The following is a 22,110-nucleotide window of genomic DNA, read 5'->3' as shown; positions in this document are numbered from 1 at the left end:
GTGATACTTATGAACTGCGCCCAGTACATCTTCAGACTGCACTGGTCATTGACGCAAAATTTCACTGTAGGTTTCAATGTACATGTGACAAATAATGCTATCCTTGCCTTGGCCCGGCCAGTAAAATGGTTATTATTCCCTTTCACCTCTACTTAAAGCCAATGTACAAAATGTATAAGAGGCTACCCCCACTAGTCTTTCTTTCAATTCAGACTTTATCAACATTAATACTTTTAGCGAATTTCAAATTATTTTATTTCAAATCTTTTTGTATCCTTCCAGTAACACATTAATTTGCACTCGTTACCTGTCTGACCATGCCGCAAACCTGCTTTCCAAGTCTACCATCTTTATGCCAAGAGCAAATGACTAGATTATGTTCCTCATACAAAAGTGCAAAGTCCTTCTGTCTATACCAAGAATAAAACCAGAACTTACACAGGCTGCTAAATTGCATCATACTTCACTGTCTTCATTCAGACTAGCTTTGAAGTAACAGTAAGGGAAGTAAAGATGATTTTTAGTTTTATTTGTCGGAATTGTCAGATGGAAACAGCAAGGGTCAAAAACGTTTAATGTTTTCTCTTAGGGAATGAAAAGACTTCACTCCAAACATACTGTACACATTTGTTCTTGCATTCTCATGATCATGAGGTAGTGGATAAATCAAAAGCTAATCCTGCATCAAAATTCAAGTGTTTTCATCTGTGCTGTATGACTTTGTTGTTTGGGTGCAGTCACATTTTAGTCTGAATACTTTCAAGCATTGCCTTTAAGACCAGGGGATGGAAATTTGGCTGCAGGTTTAAAGTAATTACAAAATTCTTTCCGAACACAGTACTCACGTAACATATGGCGGCTAGCTCTTGACGCAAATTACATGCATCTAAGCTTGAAGTTCCTTTTTCTGGATTCACTCCATTATCATACACTGTAAACTTGGTACCCATGAGATTTGATCTGCAATATAAATTCATAAAGACATACTTAATGGATATATTGCGTTATCATGCAAATTAACAGCATTTTCCCCCATGATGTAAATTTTATGGCTAGCAACATTATTCCCATGTAGGAACTGCCCATTATGTAGGTTTTCATTTGCTTCACAGTCACTAAGGGGTGAGTCCTGGTAAGTTTTTGAAATCGACTAAGATCAAATGTGTTGCTTCAATGCTAGCGGGAATTTGATCAAGATTATTCACACCTAGCCATTTTCGGCACCCAATTGCCCACCATTGAGAACATTTACCATAAACGCTGCCTGGGCAGGGCGAAAAGCATTATCAAGGATGCATCTCACCCTAACCATGGACTTTTTACTCTCCTCCCATCTGGTAGGCGCTACAGGAGCCTCCGCTCCCGCACCAGCAGGCACAGGAAGAGCTTCTTCCCTGAGGCTGTGACCCTGCTGAACCTCACATCACGGCACTAAGCAGTATTGCACCCGTATTGTACTGTCTCAGTACTTTTATATTTGGGTGCTGTAGCACTTACTTTTTATTTGCAGTTATTTTGTAAATAACACTATCCTTTTGCACTTCTGGTTAGATGCTAATTGCTTTTCATTGGCTTTGTATCTGTACTCGGCATAATGACAATGAAGTTCAATCTAATCTAATCTAATTACAAAATACCACTCTGGACTTTCTTGAGAAGTTGGCAAAACTCAAGGAATATTGCAAGGCACTAAGAACCTGATAATCTCAAGAAATTATTCCCCTTTGGTCTTTTAAAACGAGACCGTAATCAGGTTACCTAAGTTTCATGGAACAGGCACCACTAGGCAGCTTCATAGCTCAACATCAGGGGAAAGGGGAGCAATGCTAATATGCTGATTGACTTTCTCAAAGTTCCAGCTCAAAATCAGTAGATGTGAAGATAGTTTAGACATGTGCGCACAGAGAATGGGAGCTATAGGGGAGTTATAATAGTTGAGAATTATGGAACATGTAAGCAACCTGTAATTGCCCTAAATGTGTTTAAGAACATCTAGATGAACTGTTGAAAAGACAGATCATCCTTACCAAAATGTTCTTGCTGAGTATGTGGTCATGTACATGCGTGTAAAATAGTTGTGTATTTGCACAGATTATTCTTTTGCACGTTGGTTGTTTGCCATTCTTTGTGTATGTTTTTTTTTGGTAATTCTATTGTATTTCTTTGTTACACTGTGAATGCCTGGAAGAAAATGAATCTCCAGTGACGTATGGTGACATATACATCCTTGCTAATACATTTGAAAGTCCGAAGTTCCATTGGCTATGATCAAACCCTGCTTACTGATGCCTTCCACTTCTGTACATGCCGGAGGTTGCCTGCAGGTGTCACTGTACCAAATTCCAGTTGTGAGATGTCACAGATTAATGGATCTGTGAGGAAGTACACAGACTAATACAGGCATATAGAACTAAAGGGGAGGCGAAGAGCACAAAAAGAGAAGAGAGAAGGAAAATTTCTAGCAAGTAAATTTTAATGTAGTAGAAGAACAAAAGCAGCTCCATGCATGTTTGAAACTCCCTGCATTGCTTTTATTGTCATTGTAAAATATGTCACAACAGCATAGCATTTCGTTCTATATCTACTTCAAATTAAGTCACTGAACAAAGCCCATCAGTGCTGAAAATTTCAAATTAATGTGATTTTTAGGACATTGTACCTACTTTTGGCCTCATTGTCTGTGGTAGGTATAAATATTGAGTTGTATTGAAATAACCTTCAGTTATATCTTGACAAAATGCTCCCTTGTGCAACCATTGTCCAGCATGCGCTTCTCTTCATGAATGACCGACGGATTGAAATTGAAGTAAAACTTTGGAAATTATTTACATCTAGAGCATTAGTGCTATATTTACTGCCTGCACTACAAGAAGCGCTGAGATCAATCTCCCAGCTTGGAGAGTGCAATTGTATTGACAGCCCCAGCAGGGAGATTGGATGCAGCACAGATGCCAGGTGTTAAAGGTCAATGCTGCCTGAGTGGAAGCACTGGTACCGTCATATAATGCTCAGCCAAAATAACTCCAGTTTTAGCCAGTACCACTCATCCAATTCTTTTTCTCCTTTACCTAAAAGGTTTTCATCTTGTACTAGTCAAATACAGTACATCTCACTTGTTGAGTTATAGCACTATCTAATGTGGTCCCGATTATTAAAAATTTATTGCATCTTGTAGGCATGAAATTCTGTTTTAAATGAAGTGCTTTCTTCTAACACTGTTAAGTCTTTAAGACCGAATTCACCAGCAGGTTGTTAATCATGACAATGGGATACCTGAGTTTGCCAATAAAGCTCTCTCCACCACGTGATAGGTCAGTGGGGTCTATAGAGATGAGGTAATTTGATGTCTTGCTCTTCTTCCTCTTTCTTCCTGCCAATAAGAAGACCTGAAGAGAAAAGGTACCGTTAAAGGTACAGAGGAAAATAACAATAAAACAAAGTGGCAATAAATCTTTCAGTTCAAACATCTTCAACAACTTAATTAAAGTTGTGTATCTCTACCACCGCAAGTCTAAAGGTCAAATATAATCTATCCCTTAAAATGGCCTGGATTTTGCAAGAAAAGCCTGGCAAACACCAAAGTCCAAAATTAGGCACCAGCTATTCACATTGTTCTAAAGTTAGACTCCTCTTTGGGCTCACAAAGGTGCAGAATGTTTCAATGGGGATCTTCATAATCAAACTGTGAATTCTTAACTATTCATTTCAATGGAGGTGAATGGTTGTGAAATTTAATTAAGTGTGTTTAAGTGTTTTATCATTTCTATTACTCTTTGAAAATGTTTTAATAATATTCAGCAGTTTCCCAGCATCAGATGTATTATACATGAAAAGATTTTTGGTATGGTGCTGGTGATCTCAAGTAGGAATGTGATCCTGAATATAATCCCAAAATCGACCCACAGATGGAACCCGAATGTGATCCGAATACATGGTTTTACTTTGTTGCTGCTCATTCGGCCCCCACTATTGGAAACATTGAATCTCACAGTCGAGTCCATCTCCCACTGGACTCATATGGACATGAAGGCTCCACCACTTACTAGCGGAAGACTATTATTTTATGAGGGCAACAATTTAAATCGGAATTATCTGGAAGGGCACCTACTCAGTTAGCACTTTCCTTAGAAGCCAATATTCATGGGTCTTGAAGAACAGTTTGATTCTTCATTGGGAGTGCACCAGATTGAGTATAGTATTCATAAATAGGAATTTAAACATTCCTGAGCATTTTAGTCTGCACATGGCAGTTTTTCTGATCTTCTTCTATGTTGAACCCAGAATATAATGTTTTGTGTCTAAATTGTTTACCAACCTTCTTGCCATCATCCCTTTCCAAGTGGAGGTAGTAGGTAGGGTACATTCCACGGTCCATCCCCTTTTTATCCCTTGTGATTCGGCACTTAATGGTGATCCCTTGTGGAGCTGGTTTCACCCCAAACTCCTCGAGGTCGTCCACATTTACTAGAGAATCAGTAGGAGGGGTTGAGACAGAGGCAGCTTCCTAGAAAACGGAAATAAGTTCAAAGTTAATTTTTTTCATCAAAGTAATATATGTCACCATATAAAATTTGAAATTCATTTTCTTGCAGGCATTCACAGTAAATACAAGAAACACAATACAGTAGAATCAGTGAAAGACCACACCCAATGGGACAGGCAACCAACAGATGTGCTAAAGACAACAAACTGCAGAAATACAAAGATAAATAATATTTATAAATAAATAAATAAGCAATAAATAGCAAGAACATGAGATGAAGAGTCCTTGAAAGTGACTCCATAGGCTGTGGGAACAGTTCAGTAATGGGACAAGTGAAGCCTAATTTTTGTAGGCTTTTCTACTCAAGGGCATTGGTGTTTCCATACCAGACCGTGATGCAACCAGTCAATAGATGTGTGGTGAGTACACACATTTTAACAGAGAAACATGATCAATACTCCCATCATTTGACATCAAGATACATTATACTTATTGATAATACTTGCACTTAACAGGACAAAGCAGATTGGGGACTGAAGTCTTCTTGCCTTTTCACCAGATGAGAGATAAATGGACTTTCAGAAAAAGAAAAGTTGGGATATATTTCAAAAATTAAGTCATCTATATAATTTCTAGCTGGCATAGGGGGGCCATTCAGCCTATCTAGTGTATACTAGCTCATGGAGCAATCCCATTACTCCACTGATTTTCTGTGTCATTTTGTCGCCCCATATTGCAATCAATTTTACAATTCATATGCACTCTGTACAATTCACAATGGCCAATTAACCTTTCAACCAGCACGTTGTTACGATGTGCGCAGGAAACCAGAATGGCCAGAGAAAACCATCGTAGTCACAGAAAGAACTCCACATAGGTAGCATGGAGGTCAGGACTGAAGCCAGGTCACTGGAGTTGCTTGGTAGTAAATTCTTGCATCACTGTGATGCCCATATCCTTCTGATGTGTACTTACATTGTCTAGGGATGAGTAAGGGAGATGTGCTCTGATGGTGATCACTCCATGTTAGGAAAATAGTATTTTTGTTGCTATGGATTTGGTTTGGAAAGCTTTAAGCCAAACACAAAAGTTCAGAGGACATCAGAATTTAAGATAATGGAATCAGATGAACATCAACAGATTTTTTGTTGGGACAACTCTTGCCCACTTTTCTGCTCTGCAGGCCCTGGCATGGACCATCCAGCCTCCTGCTGGCAAGCTGGGCTGATCTAAATGTGTCAGATGGAATACAGTAGATACATTACTTTGTTATGCGATATAAGTGGGGGCATTTAGATGTGACTGCACAGTGAACACAGGGCTGAGTTAATTATGGAGTTATCAAGTCAGACAACATAGACAGGCCTTTCAACGCACTGAATGCAAGCTGACTGTTAATCCAGTTACACTAATTCGACACTAATCCCATTTGATTCTCCTTTGCAGAGTCAATATTGGTTGGTATCTCTCCAGTGGTGTGAGGTTCCTAATGTAGTCTAAGTTTCTGAAGTGGGTAGGAGAGCAGAAATCACTGCTGCCTAGCAGACAACAGTCTTTACACCGGAACTAAGATCCTGATCATCAACCACTCTTTTCTTCAGATGACCAAAGGCATTGTTGAATTGCTAATGCACTAAAGACAATGTATCAGGTACAAATTCCATCATCAATGTTTGTCTTTGCTAAGAAGCATTACCAGTGATAAGGAAGTAGTCAACCATTTCCAGGATCTTATTGTGCATCTTTATTGATAGAGAGGTAGGGACAGGTTGGTAGACAGGATTTACTTGTTGAAATCCTAGGCTACAGTGAACAAATCAATGACAAGTTGGACCTTGATCAGACAAACACATCTGCAAATTAATGTTGCCTAATGCAGCTTAATTACTGAAGCTGAGGTGACATTAGTTCTGGAGTGGAAGTGACAGATGTAAAATAGTTTCCAAAACCCGAGATGTCCTAGCAGGTAGTTTGTTAGAAGTGAGTTACAACAGTGCAATTAGAAAAGTTGAAAATAATGCCAGAGCAGTTTTGCAGCCCTGTTTATTTCATGTCTGGAATGATACAGGACCTGTTGTGGACCCAATATCACATATAATATGGGGAAAAGCAATTCCAGATAGCCAAATTTGAAGAGGATTCTCCACAGTCCTTCTCAATCGATACTGTCAAAGACATTAAAGAGCTCAGAAAACCAACAAACAGTGATTGGTACTGCTCCATTTCCTCTTGGAGTTTTAGTGCATTGAAGAATAGTTTTAAGATTATATAATGGAGCAAGCACTGGGATAAGTTACAAAAAATTAAAAGTTTAATTTCAGCCTGATAATGAATCTTGGATTTGACTTATTTTAAAGTGGGTGAAGTTCAGAAAAGGGAATTTCATTGCAGTGAAAAACGTTTGGTGCGATTTGAAGTTTCAGCAATGGACTAGAATGAAGTAGATGATTGTCACAAATTAGTCAGCTGAGAGATGCAATCATGGCAGAAGAAATGAGACACATTTCACTGAGCTGCTGCACCAATTCCAGCCCCTGCACCAGCAAGTTTGCTGAGTGCAGCTCATAATTTATGTTGAATGTGAGGCAATTTCCCACTATCAATTTCTGGCAATCAACTTTATTTCAACTAGGATCCTTATGTTTAATATAAAGAGCATGCTATCATGCTGTTAAGTTCTACAGAGATCAGAATGGAAGAAACTAAATTGGCAAACTCCCCAAATACTCACTACTGGAAGGAAAGGCTTTTATTTGAAAATGATAACAAAGTGGGGGAAAGCAATTTATCAAAGTAATAAAGAAGCTAAAATAAAACTTGGAAATAGGAAGATTATTATTCTGCTTCCTTAATCTTTCACTTTACCACTCAATAAACATTGAACAACAATGAAATTATTTGCAATCGCACCTTATTGGATTTTTTACTGGAAGCCGAGCCTGGCCTGGTATTACAATTCACTTGGGAAGAGCTGGAGCTAACTTCATCTTCTTCATCCTCTTCCTCATCAAAATTCATGCTACTAGAAATGCCTGCTGAGTGAAAGGAAATCTGTTAATGATCAACTTCCATAATCATCCAGACAGTCCATATTTAAAACTTGTACCTACAATGGAACACTTCTAAGACACAAGATTAAACTTCTATTATGAGTGTGATTAATCCCAGAGATACAAATGTTTGAAGGTAGGTTTCATGAATTTGCACTCTTGGTGTATCAAGAATCTTCAAAAAGAGATTATCCTAATCAGAAAAATTCAGAGAAGCTCAACCTAAAGCTTAATGTTCTGTATGTATCCACAGCACAGTCAATGATATTCAAGTTTAATTATCATTCAACCATACATGAATACAGCCAAACAATACAGCATTCTTCCAGGACAAAACACAGTACCAACAGTCAAAACATAAAGGCACACGTTGAACATCTAAAACAGTAAACATACAGTCACACAAAAATATACATAGAGCCCAAATCCCTATCTGACATGCCCTGTAAATTGATGATGCATGGATGTTGTCAGCAAGAACAAGCAGTTCTCAGCAGTCCACAGACAAGCCTCCGCATGGATGCATGCAATCCAGCTTGTGTTCCACCGAGCAAACACAGGAGAGCAGCACCGACGAGAGGGACCAGTCCCCGATCCAGTATGGATGCTCCACCACACTGCTCCTGGTGTCTCACCTCCTAGACTGCTGCAGCAGGCAAGTCCACGGCATGAAGCCCCGTCATTTGCTGCAACCGAGGCCACACAGCTGCCCCGTCTCTGGTCTCACCGATACACAAGTCACCCGGACTTGCAGTATCTAACATTGCCAATGTCCAAAAAGAAGAACGTCCAAGCCAATTGTCTTCATGCACCAGCTCTGATGCCTTTTGGTAGCAGGCCGCAACAAGGCCTGCATTAAATCCAGCTCCTCCACCAACAACCAACTTGCTGATGGGGAAGACCTGCAGTATTTGAAGTTCTTAATGTCCAGCATTGTCTTGTAATCATAAAAAAAGCCATTTAAAAAAGATAAAAACACCCTTGTCTGACCCAGGAGAGGTTGTTGTGTTTGAGCATTCCACCATCTGGTAGTTACTCTTGCTGATATTCTACTAGAGCTACATACAGTAAATCTGCAGCCTGTAATTTCCTTTTAAGAAATGTACCCTAGAAATGTCTAAACGAACTAGTGATTTTATGATCTCCTGAAGGATTCGGTGAACATGACTCTCAGGAATGCGGGTATGGCCATCAGCTGAAGAGGGGGCATGGGGCCGGACTTCAAGAGGATTAAAGTGTTGAGGCATGACAGTAGAAAACAAACCAATGTTCACCACGCCATCCAACCAAGATCTTCCACCTGAGCCTGTCCTGTCTGGCTGTGTTTGACCCACCTCCCTCTCTTCTTGCTACTACCATTGGGCAGGAGGTGCAAGAGTTGCATGCCACCAGCTTCAGGAACAGTTGTTGCTCTACACCCACTGGGCTCGCAGACTGGTGAGGGTGGCTTCACTGCTGAACTGATTCACAGTCTGTAGACTTTCAACAACTCTGTCTCTGTTATCTACATTTCTTTCCATGGATTCTTTTCTATTTCTTTATTTTCCTGTGTGTTCCTGCAGGAAAATGTCTTTCAAGGTTGCATACGTATGCATTATTAATTTACTTTTGAATTTTTTCAAACTTTTATAAATGGAACATATTTCCTTTTAAGAATAGAGCAATACTTTGTCCAAGAAGGGTAAAAATACAACAGCAGCAGCAAAAGGCTTTTTGGTGAGGGGTACAATCACATTAGTAAACAGGAATGGAAGTCCTGCATGGTGAGTTGCCCCTGAGTGTTCCAGTAACCTGAGGCATCCATCTGAACCTGTAACAGAGTGGGCTGGGAGGTCTGAATACTGTAAACATTGTTGTTGGATTAGAATAAATAGCAGCAATCAGATATTTGATTGTGTTGCATCGAATTTTTGCTACATAATTCCAATCAATACATATTGTAATGGAAACAGGAAACCTACTTGATGGATTGGGAACTTTGTAATAAGATCAACTTGTCAATTTTTGATAGCTGGCAATCCTGGAGTCTGAAACTAAATCCTGGAACGGAACCTGACAATGCTGATTGGGAAGTCTCAGTAAAGGTCTGAGCATCATTGATCATTTGGGAGGTGTTTTCCCTGTGGAAGTCTAGGCCCAGAAACTAGTAATCTAGGCTCTGAGGCCAGGTGACCTGAGGAAGGTGTGTATGAAAGAGAGTACAGACACAAAGGAGAACATCAGGGACCTCTATGAAATGACTAAGTTGGAGATAGTATTTACAACGTATGTCTTTAAATTTATCACTTGAAAGAAAATGAGTAATTTAATCCTAAACAGGTTCAGACAAGGACTCCATTTCAAAATACAAATATAAGAGGGAACCTTTAAGAAATTAAACAAGTGACAGGACTTGGTTCCTACTGAAGTGTCCTAATGACACAAATTCCCAGAATTTGATCTTGTGATATTTACTTGTAATGACCTGCTTAATTTGGTGGACTGGAATTGAATTCAGAACCATCCTCTGCAAAAAAAAACCTTTTAGTTCTTGTGTGAAAATGTCCTTTATGTTTCTAGTTTGTGTCCTTAGTGGTATTCCAAACATTATTAAATAGTTGTTCTCCTAGCTATAAAAGTGAAAACATTATGCTAGTTAAGTAGGTGGATTTCTGACTGTTTGCCACAAGCCCTTCAACTCAGCAAGTCTTCACCTAGTAACACCAGTAACTCTACACTAATCCCATTTTATTTTCCTCGCATTCCCATCAATGACATCCCCTCCCCCTTCCTAGATACAAACAACAGTGAAATTTAGCACAAAACAATGCTCCCCCCCCCCCCCGACTAAAATAGATTGGGTTAGCGTGTTTCAGAGCAATATCTAGTTTTCTGTGTTTATCGTTTGACAAGCAAAACGAATTAATTCACCTTTCTTTTGCATTGTTGCTCTAAGGTCCTGCTTTGTGGCCTGCTGCACACTGGCTGCTGTGTCAGTATCCTCATCTTCATTGCTGGATTGACCTACAGTGAGAATCTGAACTTGACTTCCCACCTCCTGGACATCATCCTGGAAAGCTGCTGGGCCATCGATTCCTGGTGGGTCAAAAGAGATGAATTAAACATTAAAGCAAAATATTTCTTCATTTTCACGATTTTAGGTTAAATGAGCACTGAAAATCAAAACTAAGATAGAAAGACAACTAATTAATTACTGCAGTTCAACATGGATATATTCCAAAGAAAGCTGATCAAGGATAACTCTGAGTACAATGGAGACTCAAGACACTGCAGATACTATAAACTGGAGCAAAAAAACAAGCTGCTGGTCTCACAACGCACTGACTGCCCCCTCTGCCTTCAGAAATGCTGCCTGACCCATTGACTTCCTCCAGACATTTGTTTATATCTCTGAGTACAGGATTTATGATAAACATGGAGGTAGAGAATTAGGCTGAAAGCATATTGGAGATAAATGCACCACTACTTCTACAAGAGAAGACACGTTCCCTTATCTAGCTGCACCAAATCATTTGATTATTCTTACTGAAAGACAGAGATACATAGAGAGAGACAGCAAGGGAACAGGCCCGTCAGTCCAATGAGTCCTGCTGACCATCATGCTACAGTCATAACGTACAGCACAGAAACAGCTTATTAGCCCACACATCCATGCTGGCATGTCCACACATATGTACTAACCCTACTTACCCCCATTAAGAGCATATCCTATATCAGTCCCATTTTATTAAGTTCTCCCCACCTTCTCATGAATTCCCCTCTGATTCAACCACTCACCTGCTCACTATGGACAACTTACAGTGGTAAATTAACCCACAAACCCACACACGCATGAGATTTGGAAGTAACCCAGAAGCCTACAACTCCACCCTCACAGCACCTGAGGTAAGGATTCAACCCAAGCCTCCAATGCTGTGCCACTGAGTTTCCTCGATCAGGCAAAGGATGAGAAAACTAATATGGATGGCATTAATGAACTAAGGATGAGGGATATCCAGCTAACGATTTATTTCATTAATAAAATCAAGGGTTATCTTTCATTCTTCTTCCTTTGACAAAGTCACTAAACTGTGTCCACCAAATCACACAATTGCCTGCCACTACATGCTCCTTCAACCATCTAAAGATGACTAATATTTGCAGCTAAATGACTATTTCATTTTAAGGTCTGTCAGTAATCATGGAAAGGGTCACATTAATTTTAAATATGTTAAAAAAAGGAACTGCAGGCTCTTAAATATGACGTAAAATTTAATTTCCTTAACTGATAAAGTAACCCCTATTTTATCATACTAATTTGCAAAATGGAACTTTTATCCTTTATGATAATCCAATCATCAACATGAAATGCTGATTTAACCCTTCCTCTTTTTAATGAGGAAAGAATCAGGTGAAATTTTAATAACGTAATGTTCCAAAAGAGTACTTGTCTTTATATCAGCTTAGGTTTAAATTCACCTGCTGTAAACTTGGATGATTTTCAGTTTATAACCTGATTCTGATTCTGGGATTGTAAAACCTTAGTGTGGTGATTGAAAGTAATTATACTGATGATAAAGGTTACCGTTTCTATACCTTTGTATAATGTCCTTTGAGTGACACTGTTTCTGATTATTTAAAATTATGGGCATGTGAGAGAGAATATGTTACAGTGAGGGAAATGGGATAGCTAGTGAGGCAGTAAAGATGCAATGGGCAGAATGGCCTTTTTCTCTGTCACAAGGAAATATAAAAGAAAGAAATGTAGAAAATAATCTAGTTGCTCTTTTGAGCCTGTCAGAAAAGGTTAATCTTATATTTCTTTAAATGAAAATCAAACACAGTAAAAACGGCATGCTGCAGCCTCTTAGAAAAACAAAGTACCAGAAGATTCTCAGGAATTGGCAGGGACTAAATTTTGTGCTTTTAAATGAATATGACTGCTTTCAGTCTGATTCTTGCAGACGATTGTGCTGATAGATTATTTATATTACTTCTCATTTGTGGATGTTGGCTGGTCTATTATAGCTTTCTGTCTAGTTACTGTATGGTGATAAATTACCTCTGAGCTTTCAAAATTGCAGAATTTAAATGGAGACTACCACGATGAAATAGGTCACTAGTCTATGCTCTCCCTTCCAGGAATACAATTAGACATAATTCTTCAGAAAAAAAATTAAGTAAACTCATCACTAATACAACCTCTTCTGTAAATTCTTCTAGTTCACTTTAGACAGTGATATAAAAGTAAATCAGTCAATATAGTCACATTGTGAAACATTCTAATTAGTGAAGAAAAATCACATGTAATCAATCGTCAAAAATATTCAAATGAAACTAAAAGTTCCTGTCAAGGAAGGAGTTAATTGTTATATATGCTATATCTGTCTGTTAATAAACACAGATTGAAAGAAGCCATCTACAATTACCCTGTTTCAAATTTCTTTGTAAAGGAAAGCAGGGAAAGGTCATTGCTCAACAATTGAATAGCCTTCCAGTTCTTTAATCAGTGGGATTGATTCACTATGACAACTCTCACCACAGTTAAAAGAACTAATCTCCTTTTTTTGAAATATTAACACAAAAGTACATGTTGAACCTGCCTTTTAACTGAAAGTGGTTGGGATGTGCATTAATGCCACTTGGTAACGGACAATTTCTGTAAAAAGGCCTGTCGTGCTCACAGGTCCAGAAGAAATTGAAGTTATACTGTAAGATAGCCCACAATATCTGAAACAATTGATCAGCGTTGAATAATGATTGCATAATCACTTTGAAATCTCAGTCAGTGCTTCACAGGGAGTTAGTTAACACTTTTCCTCAGCAGCTCAATATTAATGAGTTCCCTGCTTTTGTGGGGGGACATGTCTGAACACTCAAATTAATGGCAAGAAGCTGTGGCCACCACTACTTGAACCAGCAAGCTGTCAGGAGAAGGCAGGGTGGAGGCCTGGCAGCCCAGGAGCAAGGTTAGACCGAGCGAAGAAGGCGACAAACCAACAATAATGTACAACAATTGGCTGAAGGCTGAATTAGGGAGAGCGGGGGAATCGGAAGTGGGGCCAAATGCAATGAGAAGCAGGACAATGAGCCAGTGCACCGGTACGGTGCAACATGAACAAGCTGAGAAGTCAGAGCAGACTATGAAGCGCTGAGGAATGAGCAGGATAAACCTGGGTTGAGCTGACAAACGGGGGTGGGCCTGAAAAGGAGAGGCAGGCTGGGGCCCCCGTGCTCCCGAAAGGAAGCGACAGAACGGATGCGGTCCACGGAGCGTGAACTGAGAGCAGGATTGGAGACAGCAATGGGGGTCACTAACAAGTGCACATTGAACTGTAATCGGCTGTTGGGTAAAGCAGGGACAGCAAGGTAATCGTAAGTGCAGCATTAAATGCAAAGCAGTGCGGGGCAACGAGCCAGGTAGAGTGAAGCGTGGAGAAGCGAGGCAGCAGAGTAAACTGCGAGCCCAGAGGCACCGAGCAGACGGAAGAAGTGCAGATGGAGCAGCAGCATAATGCTGAGGGGAATCTGGCAAACTGTATGTGGACACGGCGGGGTGGAGCTCGCACAGACCTCAAAGGATAAAAGGGTGGGTGAAGTTCAGGCGACTGCAGAGCACAGCGTGCAGTCCTGATAAGGTGATGGCCTAGCGGACTATGTAAGGCAAATAGTTGTAATACATGTGAAATGTGCAACATTAATTGGCCAAAGGGCGAAGCAGGGCGAAGCCGAATGACGCGACATCCAGTGCACCAGACTAGATGCTGGAGGAACTCAGAAGGCCAGGCAGCATCTGTGGAAAAGGGTACGCTCGACGTTTCGGCTCCAAAGATGAAGCCTGGCCTGCTGAGTTCCTCCAGCATCTTGTGTGTGTCGCTCGGATTTCCAGCATTGGCAGATCTTCTCGTTTGTGATCCAGTGCACCAGGCCGTGCGACTCATTAACCAGCTTGCATTGAAGGCAGAACGAGGAGAGGGTGAACTACGAGGGCACAGAGGCAGCGGACACCAGGAAGAGGCACACAGAGAGCAGCAGGAGAATCCTGAGGGGGTCTGGCAAACTAGATGCGTAACTGAAAGGGAGAAGGAAGGCGGAGCTCATGCGAATTTGAAAGGAATGCACTAGGATGGATTCAGACCGCATTGAGTGAATCAAAGGCAGGGATGGACAGGGTGAAGGCGGCTGACCAAGGGATGTATTACTGTAACCAGATGCAGGCTGAAGCAGGGAGAGCAGGGTGATTGGAAATGAAACAGTCAATGAGAAGAATGTGTGAACAGGGTGGAATGAAGCACAAAATAATGTAGGTAAATGCAACTACGTACTATAGACGGGTGCAAGGCTAAGCATTAACATGGTGGGCTATAGCCTGTTTTTGTGCTGATTGACACTTTGACCATGACTCTAACAGCTAGTCCTGTTGGTGGAAATATGAGCCAAAATTACCTCTATTGTTCATTGGCAGTGTTTTCAACAGGAACTCCTGGGAATCATCATTCCATGTGAATGTGAAGGCTTACAGTCTAGTGGATGCCACAACAGAAGAGATACAGTGGCGTGCAAAAGTTTGGGCACCCCTGGTCAAAATTTCTGTTACTGTGAATAGCTAAGCGAGTAAAAGATGACCTGATTTCCAAAAGGCATAATGTTAAAGATGACACTTTTCTTTAATATTTTAAGCAAGATTACTTTTTTATTTCCATCTTTTACAGTTTCAAAATAACAAAAAAGGAAAAGGGCCCAAAGCAAAAGTTTGGGCACCCTGCATGGTCAGTACTTAGTAACACCCGCTTTGGCAAGTATCACAGCTTGTAAATGCTTTCTGTAGCCAGCAAGAGTATTTCAATTCTTGTTTGGAGGATTTTCGTCCATTCTTCCTTGCAAAAGGCTTTTAGTTCTTGTGAGATTCTTGGACCATCTTGCATGCACTGCTCTTTTGAGGTTTATTCACAGATTTTTGATGATGTTTAAGTCGGGGGACTGTGAGGGCCATGGCAAAACCTTCAGCTTGTGCCATTTGAGGTAGTCCATTGTGGATTTTGAGGTGTGTTTAGGATCGTTATCCTGTTGTAGAAGCCATCCTCTTTCCATCTTCAGCTTTTTTACAGACAGTGTGATGTTTGCTTCCAGAATTTGCTGGTATTTAATTGAATTCATTCTTCCCTCTACCAGTGAAATGTTCCCCGTGCCACTGGCTGCAACACAAGCCCAAAGCATGATCAATCCACCCCCGTGCTTAACGATTGGAGTGGTGTTCTTTTCATGAAATTCTGCATCCTTTTTACTCCAAACATACCTTTGCTCATTGCAGCCAAAAAGTTCTATTTTAACTTCATCAGTCCATAGGACTTGTTTCCAAAATGCATCTGGCTTTTTTTAGATGTTCCTTTGCAAACTTCTGATGCTTAATTTTGTGGTGAGAACGCAGGAAAGGCTTTCTTCTGTTGACTCTTCCATGAAGGTCATAATTGTGCAGGTGTCGCTGCACAGTAGAACAGTGCACCACCACTCCAGAGTCTGCTAAATCTTCCTGAAGGTCTTCTGCAGTCTAACGGGGGTTTTGATTTGCTTTTCTAGCAACCCTATGAACAATTCTCTTGGTCTTCCAGACCTCAACTTGACCTTCACCGTTCCTGTTAACTGCCATTTCTTAATTACATTATGAACTGAGGAAACGGCTACCTGAAAATGCTTTGTTATCTTCTTATAGCCTTCTGCTTTGTGGGCATCATTTATTTTAATTTTTAGAATGCTAGGTAGCTGCTTAGAGGAGCCCATGGCTGCTGATTGTTGGGACAAGGTTTGAGGAGTCAGGGTATTTATAAAGCTTTGAAATTTGCATCACCTGGCCTTTCCTAACGATGACTGTGAACAAGTCATAGCCATAACAAGCTAATTAAGGTCTGAGACCTTGGTAAAAGTTATCCGAGAGCTCAAACCTCTTAGGGTGCCCAAACTTTTGCATAGCGCTCCTTTCCTTTTTTTCACTCTAAAATTGTACAAAACAAAAATAATACACTAATCTCACTTAAAATGTTGAAAAGAATGTTTCATCTTTAACTTTATGACTTTTGGAGATCAGTTCCATTCACTTAACTATTCACAGTAACAAAATTTTTGACCAGGGGTGCCCAAACTTTTGCATGCCACTGTAGAAAGGAGGAAGCGGGTACACGGTTCCTCAGAAAAGGTAGTATCTCCCTAGATACATGATGAAACAGTAGTGGAAATAGGTAGCCATGAAAGTTAATGCCAAGATTGTAGCCATAGGATATGGATATGTGCCAGGGGAAGTATAAGGACCTCACACATTTAAGGTAAATGACTGGATCTTAAATACCATGTCCCTTAAACACCATAATCACAGATACTGCTCTCCTCATTACATCCACATTTCTCACTCAAAACAATCTATCTTCATCAGGACTTGCGACCAACACTCTTACATCAAATGAAGGTCAATGAATGACTTGAAAGTTTTTGACATGAAGGTCCATCCTTTTCCCCGTAGAAATGGCACCAATTCAGATTGGTACTTCAAACATTTTCTACTTTTAATCCATTTGTTTCCGACCAGCTCTACGCATACTGCCTTGCTGCAAGCTTCACACCAACATTTTACATTTTGACCTAACTGTTCAACCATGAAAGGCCATCACTCATGCAAATTTATGATGCTAACTGGTGTATTTCCAACAGTATACATTACACAACAAAATGCAGCAGACACTAAACTGAGGGAGAAGGATACTCTGCAACCCTTGTGACAGAGATTATTTATCTTCATTGCTATATTGATGATATAATATCACAACTGCCAGAAATGTTGCAGCCTATTTTGTGGATTTTGCAAGTCATACAAAAGAACATTGTTCAGGATATTAAATTGATCTTTAATCCATTTTATCATTTCTTTGCCAAGAAAATGTGAAATTATCTACATTAAAAGAAAGGCAATCAATCAGCTGTCCAGAAAGCTCTGCACATCATAGAAACTAGCCACTCTTTCAGCACTCTGGCTGCACTTCTCACTGCTTTAGAAAGGCACTCAGTACAATCAAAGATCCCTACCCTGCCCAGCCATTCTCTCATTCCCCCCCCCCCCCCTTCCCATTGGGCAAAAGATACACAAGCCTGAAAGCATGTACTGCCAGGCTCAATCACACCTTCCATCCCACTGTTATAACACTTAGTTAATGGTTCTCCAGTACAATGAGATGGGCTCTTGACCTCCCAATTTCCCTTGGCATGACCTTATTCTTTGCCTGCCTGCACTGCACTCTCCCTGTAACTGGATGACTTTATTCTGCATTGCTACCTCAGTGCACTGACGTGATGAAATATTCTGTGTGGATGGCATGCAAAACAAACTTTTCCCAGTGTACCAAGGTACATGTGACAATAATAGACCAATTTACAATTAATACTGAAGCTAAACACTTACCCAGAGTAGATAAGGGAAATCGATTCCATCCTATTTCATTGAAGAAAAAAAATTCAGGTAACATTCCATCATGCCAGCAGTGGCACAAGCCTCGCCACCATTGAGGATGTCTTTAAGATGCAGTGCCTCAGGAGGGTGATGTCCATCATTAAGGACCCTCACCACTCAGGACTTACCCTCTTCTCATTACTACCATTGGGGAGGAGGATCCGGAGCCTGAGGACCCACACTCTATGTTTTAAGAACAACTCCTTCCTCTCCACTCTCAAATTACTGAAGGGATCATGAACACTACCAATTGCTATTCCTCTTCTGCACTATTTACTTATTTTTTTATTGTGAATAATTGTTTTGTCTTGCACTGTACTGCTGTCACAAAACAACACATTTCATAACATAATGTCAGTGGTATTAAACCTGATTAAACAAAATAATTGAATGGGATTCTGACTTAACGTAGTCCCTGTTGCAGTTCTATAGTAAATTTTTATTCATACCTTTTAATACTCACTATTGTTAATTGTTGCCTTGTAGTGCCTTCTAACAGTTTGAACCTACTTTCTCCCCAACAACACAAGTTCTATTACAGTGGTGAATGATAATGCTTGTAAAATCCTGGGGAAAATGCACATGCAGTTGACAAAAGTAAAACAATGGTTTACATCAACTAAAACTCAATTTCTAACACTTATCTCCATTGTTAATGAACAGTAGAGTCAACCCCTGTGAGAAAACAGCCTAAATGTTGCGCCGACCTTTTAACCTACTCTAAGATCAATCTAACCTGTTCCTCCATGTACCCATCTAAGAGTTTCTTAAATGCCTCTAATGTATAATGTTCACATCGGTCAAATGAACTGCATCAGTGGTTTTTAAGCCATTTAGATATGTTTAAAAACCAAGGAGGCAGCTACTCAATACATTAAAGCATGCAGACATGGTCTAGAGGTTCCTTTGTAGTTCAGACCAAACATCAGCATGGGGAAGAAATGTGAACTAAGTGGCTTTGGTGCCAGACAGGATGTTTTGATATCTCAAAAACCGTTGATCTCCTGGGATTTTTTACAGATTAACAGTCTCTAGAGTTTACAGAGAATGGTGAAGAAATCAAAACAAAAAATCCAGTGAACGACAGTTCTGTGGGCTAAAATCCGTGATATTGGGAGAAATCAGAGGAGAATGGCCAGACTGGTTCAAGCTGACAGGAAGGTGACAGTAACTCAAATAACCATGTATTACAGCAGAGGTGTGTGGAAAAGCATAGCTGAATGCACAACACATCAACCTTCAAATGGACATACTACAAAAGCAGAAAGCCACAGCAGGTTCCACTTCTTTACCTAATAAAGTGGTCAGTGAGTGTATGTTTAAAGTTGGTGTTGTGGAACAGTGTAGTAAAGATTGATAAAGAGAATACAACAGGCATGAAAATAATGTAAGGTTGAGAAATAAAATACTGTAATCAATAAAGACAAAAATAAGACAGTTACAGAGAATGTGCTGAAGCAGAATTACATTTGACTCCACAGACTGTGAAGTTCAAGGCACTAATTTAGACTCTGGTGGTTTGTTTGAAGCAGACAGATAGCCAGAAACAGAACAAGTACATAATTCTAAAGCAAGGTTTGAAACACCCAAAGAACCGTTTCACTGAAAGCAAACAACATTTGAAACAGAATGGGAGATAGTTAGCACGTGTCCAAGCTGTGTGCAAATGAACAAACAGAACGATAAGGAATAGCTCAGTGCTCAAAAAAGCAACACGGCTCATAATGAATAAAACACCAAGTGTAGTTTTGAAACAACCACAAATGAAGTAGCTAGGCACACTATTGAAGGCATGTTAGATCAAAGAAAACTAATAAGTTATAGGTGAGACTGAGAGGAAGGATAGCCAGAGTGAAGAGATGATGTAGTCATCAAAATGGGGAACAGCAGTCACTTGAACAGCAAATCTCCAAGTTTCATGGAACAGCCATTGTACTGGATACAACTTATAAATCTGTTGTGTTCATACCAATATAGTCATAGTGGTTTATTTTAGCCACAAGTATGTTCCTTAAGTTAATTTAAACTACAGTGCTGTAAGATTTGCAAAATCATAGTTTATTTTTACTTCCAAGATTTAATCAAAACTTACTCAAGAGTCTTTCTCAAGATTACCACAAACCACAACTGATTTATTAGTTATAGCCAGATCAAAGAAGCAATACTTAACAAAGACAATAGTCACAGTCTGTTCTTGAAATCCAGAGGTCACCTTTTGAGTGACTGTAGCTCTTTCTCATGCTACAGATTTGTCTCTCTTTATTGGGCTTTGAGTTTTATGTGCAGTTTCAGTCTCCTTAGCATAAGAATGATATGTTTGTCAAAGAGGGTGTGCAGAAAAGTTCATCTGATTGATCCCTAGGTTGGCAAGACTGTTCTGTAGTTTTATTCACCTTTGATAAAAGGTAAAGTTTCCTCTAAACTACTTTATTTATAACCCTCATCATTTTGTATATCTCAATCATATCCACTCTAAGCCTCCAGCACAGCAGGCAAAACAGACACTGACTCTCCAGTCTTCTCTCATAACTGAAACACTCCATTCCAGGCAACATCCTGGTGAATTTCTTCTGCACCTCTCCAGTACTAACTTATACTTCCTATAACATGGTGGCCAGATCTGTCTGCAGAACTCCAGTTGAGGTTGATCAAAAGTTGGGACATAACTACCTTCTACATTCCGTGTCCTGACTAATGAATCCAGATCCTGATAGGCATCTATGATAATGAAGTGCTTTGAGAAGTCTGTCATGGCTAGAATCAACCCCTGCCTAAGAAAGGGCCTAGACACACTGCAATTTGCCTATCGCTGCAATAGGTCTACAGTAGATACAATCTCACTGGCTCTCCACTCAGCCTTGGATCACCTGGACAACAGCAAAACCTACCACATAAGGCTGATGCTTATTGACTACAGCTCAGCGTTCAACATAATCATACCATCAGTTCTAATCAACAAACTCCAAAACCTGGTTCTCTGAAACTAGATCTCTGACTTCCTCACAGGGAGACCGCAGTCTCTGTGGATCAGAATAACATCTCCTCATTCCCGATAATCAACCCTGGCATACTACAAGGATGTGTGACTAGACCACTCCTCTACTCTCTGTACCCACAATTCTGTGGCTAGGCATAGCTCAGACACCATATATAAATTTGCTGACAACACAACTATTGGTGGCAGATGGTGACAAGGAGGTGTACAGGAGTGAGATTAATGAGCTGGCTGAGTGGCGTCACAGCAGCAACCTTGTATTCAACGTCAGTAAGACCAAGATTGTGGACTTCAGGAAGGGGAAGTCGTGGGAACACACACCAGTCCTTGTTAAGGGATCAGAAGTGGAAAGGGTGAGCAGTTTCAAGTTACTGGGTGTCAACATCTCCGAAGATCTATCCAACATATTGATGCAATTACAAAGAAAGTATGACAGCGACTATATATCATTCGAAGTTTGAGAAGAATTGGCATGTCACCAAAGGCATTCACAATTTTTTACAGATACACCATGGAAAGCATTCTAATTGGCTGCATCACCATCTGGTATGAAGGGACCACTGCACTGAACTGGAAAGAGCTGCAGAAGGTATAATTTCAGCCAGCTCTATCGTGGACACTAACCTCCCAGCATTCCTCAAAAGGTGATGCTTCAAAAAGATGACAGCCACCATCAAGGACCCCCATTACCCAGGACATGCTCTCTTCTCATTGCTACCATTGAGGAGGAGCAACAGGGTATGAAGACAGACACTCAACTTTTCAGGAAAAGCTTCTTCATTCATTTATTTATTTATTCAGATACAGCGTTCTTCCCCTCCGCTATCAGATTTCAGAATGGACAAGGAACCTCACTATTTTTTCCCCTCTTGCTTTGAACTACTTATCATATATTTATGTATAACCCCTCATCATCACCCTTTGTTTCCTTTCTCCAAGCTAGATTTAGATAAAATTTGCCGATATGCAAATATTATTTTTATGATCCCATTCAACCCAATCTTAGTAACAATCTTAAAAAGTTCAAAGTAAAGCTATTACCCAACTACACATATGTCATCATATACAACCCTGAGGTTCATTTCCTTGTGAGCATTCTCAGTAAGTCCAA

The 22,110-nt window shown here is 40.1% G+C and overlaps 1 protein-coding gene across 6 annotated transcripts in view; it reads right to left on the bottom strand.

Annotated features, from left to right (window-relative positions):
• Positions 1 to 22,110, bottom strand: part of tub (TUB bipartite transcription factor) — a 337,531-nt gene that overhangs the window by 22,019 nt on the left and 293,402 nt on the right. For all 6 annotated transcript variants that reach the window (XM_073049509.1, XM_073049512.1, XM_073049510.1 and 3 more), the window contains 5 exons: positions 10,444 to 10,608; positions 7,394 to 7,515; positions 4,316 to 4,504; positions 3,274 to 3,386; positions 846 to 960 (listed from right to left, as the gene is read on the bottom strand). In XM_073049509.1, the coding sequence (XP_072905610.1) occupies positions 846 to 960; positions 3,274 to 3,386; positions 4,316 to 4,504; positions 7,394 to 7,515; positions 10,444 to 10,608 (704 nt within the window). The remainder of the gene's footprint in view (positions 1 to 845; positions 961 to 3,273; positions 3,387 to 4,315; positions 4,505 to 7,393; positions 7,516 to 10,443; positions 10,609 to 22,110) is intronic.

This window comes from Hemitrygon akajei, chromosome 6 (genome assembly GCF_048418815.1).
Source record: "Hemitrygon akajei chromosome 6, sHemAka1.3, whole genome shotgun sequence".
NCBI lineage: Eukaryota > Metazoa > Chordata > Chondrichthyes > Myliobatiformes > Dasyatidae > Hemitrygon > Hemitrygon akajei.
This window is presented reverse-complemented; position numbering and strand designations above follow the sequence as displayed.